This window comes from Limulus polyphemus, unplaced genomic scaffold, assembly GCF_000517525.1.
Source record: "Limulus polyphemus unplaced genomic scaffold, Limulus_polyphemus-2.1.2 Scaffold2018, whole genome shotgun sequence".
Lineage (NCBI taxonomy): Eukaryota > Metazoa > Arthropoda > Merostomata > Xiphosura > Limulidae > Limulus > Limulus polyphemus.
Window position 1 is genome coordinate 49,009 of NW_013667628.1, and position 7,493 is coordinate 56,501.

Sequence of the window (7,493 nt, forward strand, 5' to 3'; positions counted from 1 at the left end):
TGTTAAATGATTGATTTGATAGGTTGATTGAGAAAAATGTTAAATGTTTGATGTGATAGGGTGATTGAGGAAAATGTTAAATGATTGATTTGATAGGTTGATTGAGAAAAATGTTAAATGTTTGATGTGATAGGGTGATTGAGGAAAATGTTAAATGCTTGATGTGATAGGATGATTGAGGAAAATGTTTGGTGTAATAGGGTGATTGAGGAGAATGGGAAATGTTTGATGTAGTAGGGTGATTGAAGAATGTTAAATGTTTGATGTGATAGGGTGATTGAGGAAAATGATAAATATTTGATGTAGTAGGGTGATTGAGAAAAATGTTAAATGTCACTGGGTGATTGAGGAAAATGTTAAATGTTTGATGTGGTAAGGTGATTGAGGAAATTATGCATTGTATTAAGAAGATAAGTGAGTAATAGGTCATAACTAAATGTATATGATCTGTAGTTGCCATTTCAGGTTTGGTATGTAGAATATCCTTATGGAAAATGTTCAATGCATCTGAATTGGTTTTGGACAATATACTTTGAAGGTAGCTATTTTCAATAAGTAATTCAAACACTTTAGATGCTGTGAGCAAAATCTTCTAAGCCTAAGAAACTTAACCGTCATGCAATCCATTCTGTCTTAACTGAATGAAGGAATTATATCTCAAAACTGTAGGTTTATAGAGTAGATTGGCATGTTTATTTTGTGTTGATGTTGAGAAAAGTAACGTTACTAATGGTTTTGCACAAAATGAAAAATAGCCAACAAAAATGTTAGCATATGGAGGTCCCATTTATATTTCCATATCAACCCCTTTAAGGTACTTGTAGTGTGATCCGTTAAATAGAAAGGTGATAAATGTATGGACCAGTTTAGCTAATATTTGGTTATATGACTGAACAGAAGGCTAAAATTTAATTACTTTAAATCAATATGATGATATCCATTTGTAACTAAATAATTAACTTGATGAAAAAATTGGTGAACCTTGAAAGAAAAACAATTTAAACATCTTAGTAACATACTTATATCGAAAAAGTAATTTTTACTTGATTCTTAAAAGTCAAAAGTGTGCATGTATAAAAGATGAAAATCTGTTTTCACATTATTGAAAAGTCTAAAAACTTTTCGTAAGTAAAAATATGTTCATGCACCATTTTCAAAAATTTCTTCATTTTTTACTCAATGAAACTTTAACAAAGAATAATTTATTTAAAATTATACATCACAGTCCTAGAATAAAGCATACAACAGCCTAATAATCCACGGTAAACATTGAACAAGACACGCTCACCAAACCTAACTGATCCTTTTAACTCAGCTGCATTTTCAAGGCAAGGAACCAAAATAACTGAGCAGATGAAAGTACCTTTTATTTTAGGCTGTCACTAGTTGTCACTAAAAATACGCAAATAATATATGGGTGTGTTATGGCTAGTATTCCGTATTGAATCCTGTGATTCTGTCAATATCATTAAAGATTCATTGGTCTGATCAAAGTTAATGAAGGGACCAAATTAAAATGAGTTTTTTAACAAAAAAAAAATTATGCCCAACAATTCAATATCAACCTACTTTTTATTTCATTCATAATATAATGGTGATATACTTTTATACAAGTAAAACAGCATTAATACAGCCATCATTTTCTGGATTATTGGTAACCTGTGCATATTTACCCCATACTACTTTACCACCCTGCGTTACTAAACCAAGTTCACTGATGTTTACTTCAATGATGGTCCCTTTTGTAATCACACCCAGAGAAGTGTACATGGGAGAACTGGGGTTCTTTTTTACACCAATGATTGGAAGAGAAAATGTTGCTTTCAGTTCAGGGTGAGTAACATGAGCTTTCTTAAAACGTAATGCCATTGGTCGGATAAAACGCTCGAATTTTGGGGGTTTACGGGTAAATCCTTCTCCTACGTAGCACACTTTAGTTACCATACGTTTCCAAGCTTTCTTCTTACGTTTACCTGTTTTGATGACACGAAATACTTCTGCTTCACTTACTCCTCTAACTTTGGGTAATGGTACATCCCATTTTCCTGCTTTCTCTTTTCGTTTCTGCTTAATCATGTTGGACAAGACCTTTGCTCGAGACTGCCCCTCTCTGTCTAATAGGTATGCTGGCACTGCTCCTTCAGGTACATTGTCTTCTGTCTTCTGTTTAGTTTTCCTTTCCTCATGCATCTTCATCGTCTTCTTCATCTGGACCTTTTCAGTAAACCTCTGCTTGTTGTACATCTTAGCCTTAAGACCACGAAGCTTTTTTGCCTTCTCTGCCATTTCGTGGGGCTTACGCCCCTCCTTTTTTCTCTTTCGTTCATGGTAATCCAGACGGTAACCATACCTCTTCCGGTGTAATTCAATATGTTCATTCTGTGGCATTCTGCTTTGGTTGGGATGTTATCTACACAATTGTAATAACATAATAAAAATTAATCTCAATACATGACTAAAATTCAACACTTTTGTATGTGCTTTATATCAGCACATTACATAACAACATTTTTTTTTCCTTTTACTAAAATTATGTGTATTAACACTCTTAAGCTTTGAATAACGTACATTTAAACATACATTGTAAAGAGATAGTCTTCATTTTAGACTGGGTTTTCTGTTACAATTAACGTTGTTTAGTTTGGCCAATCCAAAAAACTGTTAGAAACATGACTGAAAGTGGTTGAATGTGAAATTAACTGAAATGAATAAATGGAGAGACTCAACAAAAGTTGACCAAATGGTTATTATACAGATGATGAAAGAAGGAAGAAAATTATAATTCAGATGAGAAAGATATATTGTAGAGAGAGAAAAAAGTTTAAAAGCCAATTGAATAACAAGGATTGTGTTGAAGTTAGTATAAAACTCTTGGTAAGTTCTCTTAACTTTATACAGATGGCAATAATGACACTGTTTTTTACAACAGGGATGATGATGAGAGAAGAAATGTAAACTAAAGGCTTTTGTAGATGGCTTGCTGAAAATACCAGCAGTGACTTCCCCATTCCTGACTTGAATTGTAGTATCTCTATACACACTTATAAAGGTTGAAATATATGTTCAGATATTTTATGTATGTATTGATATAAGAAGATTGAAAACTACTTACCAATACAAATATGAATAAATGTTTTAGATACATAACGTATTCTATTCCAAATCCAACGATGTCAATATTTTATTTATTGTTTTATACATTATTTATTTAGCATTGTTGATTTGATTTGTTTTAATATAAATTCAAGAACGTTTGATATTATTTCAATATAATACAAACTTTCTAAACACGTGTATCAATGTTAGATTTACAAATGACAGTGTTCCAATTTAGAATTAACTGGATTAGAGAAGTTGTAGGATATCGATAGCTCCTGACGAAGCTGTAATAGCAAAATATTGAGCTGATAAAGTTACATTCTGGAGATATAGGTTGTGATTTTATTAACGTTTAATGGAAACATTATTTCAAAAACATCACATGTACTTATTTCAAAATGCATTTAGAAGAAAACTTCATAAAGAAAAAAACTAGTTTCATAAAGTGAAAAACAAAATTAAAATTACTTTAAAATATTTGTATATGGCTTTAGAATGGTATGAAACAAACATGAATGTAATACACTCATTTATAATCTGAATTCAAGCATATCATCCTCTGGCATTCATAACCAGTGTCAATACAGATGGTTGACATAACTAAAGGACAAAAGGGACCATTTGATCTGTAAAGTCATTCCTGTGCACACAGTCCCCCTACCCACAGACACTAAAATTAAACTTTGTTTTCAGAAAATCAACTTTCCTCTTGTAAGATGCTGGTCTTCTCTACTATTCACCTCAACTCATTCAATAAGTTAACCATCCCGTTAGGAAAATAAAACTGTCTTATATGGCATCTAGCCTGTTGTTTTCTAAATCTTAAACTTGTGTCCTCTCATCCTAGTGTTTTCAAAATTCTGCACAAAGAAAACAAAAGCCGTTATCCTACCAATTTCCACATAATACTGTGACAGAAGCCATTATCCTACCATCCCGAACATTATACTGTGACAGAAGCCGTTATCCTACCATCCCCAACATAATACTGTGACAGAAGCCGTTATCCTACCATCCCCAACATAATACCGTGACAGAAGCCGTTATCCTACCATCCCCAACATAATACTGTGACAGAAGCCATTATCCTACCATCCCCAACATAATACTGTGACAGAAGCCGTTATCCTACCATCCCCAACATAATACCGTGACAGAAGCCGTTATCCTACCATCCCCAACATAATACCGTGACAGAAGCCGTGATCCTACCATCCCCAACATAATACTGCAAACTTCAATAACATTACCTCTTACCCTTATTTCCTCTAGAACAAAAGTTCATTAGATAACCTTTTCACCTCCTAAATCATACTAATAGTCCGTTTTTGATAAGTTACTTCAATAACATCACCTCTTACCCTTATTTCCTCAAGAACAAGAGGTTCAAGATATTAGATAACCTTTTCACCTCCAAAATCATACTAATAGTCCTTTTTTGATAAGTCATTAACCTTTCTTAGATAAGGAGAATGAAACTTGAACAATATTTCAAGTGAGACCTAAGTACAGATTTGTTTAGAGAAACTTATGTCTGTGGACTTGTAATTAATGTTTATAATCCATTACCTTTACTACAAGCAACAGAGCACTGTCTCGATAACTCGAGTGACTTATCTACCATTTTGCCAAGATCCTTTTCTTCAGTCACACTACTAATGGGTTTCTATCTACATTAAACATATGATCCCACTCAAATACACATACATTACCTTACACTTACTGGTTAAAGATTATTTATCAAGTGTCTATCAAAGTTTCCAGAAATAAATTTTAAGCTAAGCTGTATAGCATTGTTTACTTAGTTTTGCTGGATATAGACAGACGAACATCTGATGAAATGTACATGATAGCCACAATGGGCCAAGAGGATCTTTGTCCCTCAAAAATTGTACATTATGTTATTCTCAAATTTAAGATACGTTTTTACAGTTATGTATAATGCATACTTAATTACGAAATATGTAAAATTGTATGTAGAAAAAATTGAAGAAATTTGGAAGAAAATATTTTGACAGTAATCAGTATATATTTTTTGCAAAGATGTGTTTTAAATGTTTACCTCTTTTTATAAACACATGAAAAACTTGGTGAAGCTGACGTTGGCTTCTTATGCACCCTTTCTTATAAAGCCACAGTTACTATTACTGATAGTGGTAGTAGTAGTAGGCCTATGTTACAAAAAATATAATTCATAAGTTCATTAGATTGTGGTTTGGATGTAGAATCTGTTAACGCTTTCACAAAATATCTCGGAAACCTTTTTCAAAAAAAAAAAGAGAAAAAACAACAACAATAATCAAGATTTTTCATCAAACTTTATTTGTATTAGACCAAGAAGGCTATCATAGAGAAAGTTCATTACAGGGTAAAATAGCATCTCAGTTTCATAAAAATTAATTTTCAGATAGAAAATGATTTTATCAGATCTATTAGGCATGAAGACCTTCAAGAAAATACATTCAAAAACCACAACTTAAGGCCATGGATTCCCACATCTGGAGGACATCCCTTTGCTGATAACATGGGAGGTCAAAAAGCTGTTGAATTCTTATGAATTCCTAATGAAGATACTTACTTCGCTGTTTATGCAGACAGAAAAAACCCTGATGAATCATATGCAGTTAATCAGTGTAAAGAGTGGTTTCACCATACTTATGTTGGCTACAAAAGTACTGGCTGGAAAACCGCGAGATTGTGTGGAAAAACTTGGGTGACAGGATGAACCTTTAGACATTTAGAAATGTGACATTCAATGCGACCTGCAATCTACTCCCGACTAACTGAACAAGGGAAAAAATCATGAAAAATGTCAAACCACATGTGACCAAATCAAACTTAGACACCATGGACACGAAATCAATGCCTGCATCTGCAAACTATTTCCAAAAAAGAAACATTGCAATGAATGTTACAGTTAGAAAAGCTGAAAATGTTGGTGCGACAGACAGTTGTCCATCACATTTCACATTAAGTCTTTTGGTGGAAGAATGAGACATACTAATGCTGCAAAGAAGGGAGGTTGAAATGATGTAATATGGCAAGAGATAAACGAAGTGAACATATCTTGTATTTTACAATTAAAACAAGAGCAATCTGAGGGATTGTATACCCGTGCCCCAATGCTCCTTTTCAAGATTACATGCATTTATATCGGATAGTCAAATTTCACCTTCTCAGACTCAGAAAATCCATCTCAGATCCAGAATGATCAACAATCTGAATCATTTTTTGTAATGCGATGAGGAAGTTAAATGTTTTGACCCTAAAATACTTTTGGGACAAGTTCCAGAGGGGATTTCCCTCTTCTGATATTCACAGTGGCCAACATGACTTAACCCCTTAAATGCAAGACTAATCATTCTGTTTCTAACGTGATAAATAAATTGATATATGTGCCATGTTTGCAAGTTGCTTATCCCAAATTTTCTTTTTTTTTAACCATGCTATTTACACACACCACTTGAAGAGGGGGATGTCTCTCTTTAGATATTCACACTGAATCACACTCACAGTGAAATAACTAGCTCAACATGCTTTAGTTTAACCCCTTAAATACAAAGCAAATAAATTGATGTATGAACTTAAATGCCTGAATAAGGAGCAGAGCAAATAAAAGCTTGCACGATGCCGTGTTTGCCAGCTGTTTTGCTTCTCATTTACATGGTGGGCCAAATAAAATACACCTGGCCCTTTACAGTTTACTATAGCCTAGGTGTAACGAGTTTTTATGTAACGTATTAAGCCTAATACGTATTAAGCCTAATCGTATGTAAACTGGTTTAGTCTTAGCGCGTTTCACACAAATGACAAAAAGTTTTAAATTTACATGTCTAATAATTCCTAGTACTGGGTAGCTTTGAGAAAAACAAAAAGTTTTATTGGACATTAAATATGTATCTTTGATACGATTCGTATTCGTAAAGTATAAACTAATCTTACCTAGCTTTACGCACGTTAATTTCGACAAGGCTGTAGTTAATGGGTCTATTCTTAGTGTACTACAACGACACGGCCCTACGCGGGGTAAAATATAAAATACAAAATTTTTATTTTTACCTTACAGAAAGAAATATAAATGCAATATTCAAAGTAAAGTGTATAGTAAAAGGACGAATTTTTATCGTTTAACAATGCACTATACAATTTGTTTTGTTTTTTACGTTAAATACAAAACACAACTGTGCAAATAAAAGTTTCGTTCTGACAAAACTTTAAACAGCAATTCGCCAAATGACGTGAATATGATGAGTTTATAAAATTATATAAAATCAAAAAACATAAATGATATGCTATCCAACTAACATGCTTTTGCATATTCTTAATGTTATAATATTGTTACGTCTCCGTTTGTTAATTGATTTTTCCGTAACTTCGTTCCGACGAAATTTTAA

At 32.9% G+C, this 7,493-nt stretch overlaps 1 protein-coding gene across 2 annotated transcripts; it reads right to left on the minus strand.

Annotated features, from left to right (window-relative positions):
- Positions 1-1,553: 1,553 nt before the first annotated feature.
- On the minus strand, positions 1,554-7,133 carry LOC106465679 (ribosome biogenesis protein NSA2 homolog). 2 transcript variants are annotated; one of them, XM_013925916.2, is made up of 3 exons: positions 7,042-7,111; positions 5,162-5,270; positions 1,554-2,410 (listed from the first exon to the last, which is right to left on the minus strand). In XM_013925916.2, exon 3 carries the CDS (start codon positions 2,386-2,388, stop codon positions 1,606-1,608), a length of 783 nt encoding a protein of 260 aa, XP_013781370.1. In that variant the 5' UTR covers positions 2,389-2,410; positions 5,162-5,270; positions 7,042-7,111; the 3' UTR covers positions 1,554-1,605. The 2 variants fall into 2 exon arrangements, with proteins under 2 accessions (XP_013781370.1, XP_013781369.1); XM_013925915.2 differs by lacking the exon at positions 5,162-5,270 and having other exon boundaries at positions 7,042-7,133.
- Between the last annotated feature and the right edge of the window lie 360 nt (positions 7,134-7,493).

Excerpts from the sequence above, each read along its gene's own strand:
- LOC106465679 (XM_013925915.2), bottom strand. The coding sequence starts at position 2,388 with ATGCCACAGAATGAACATATTGAATTACACCGGAAGAGGTATGGTTAC.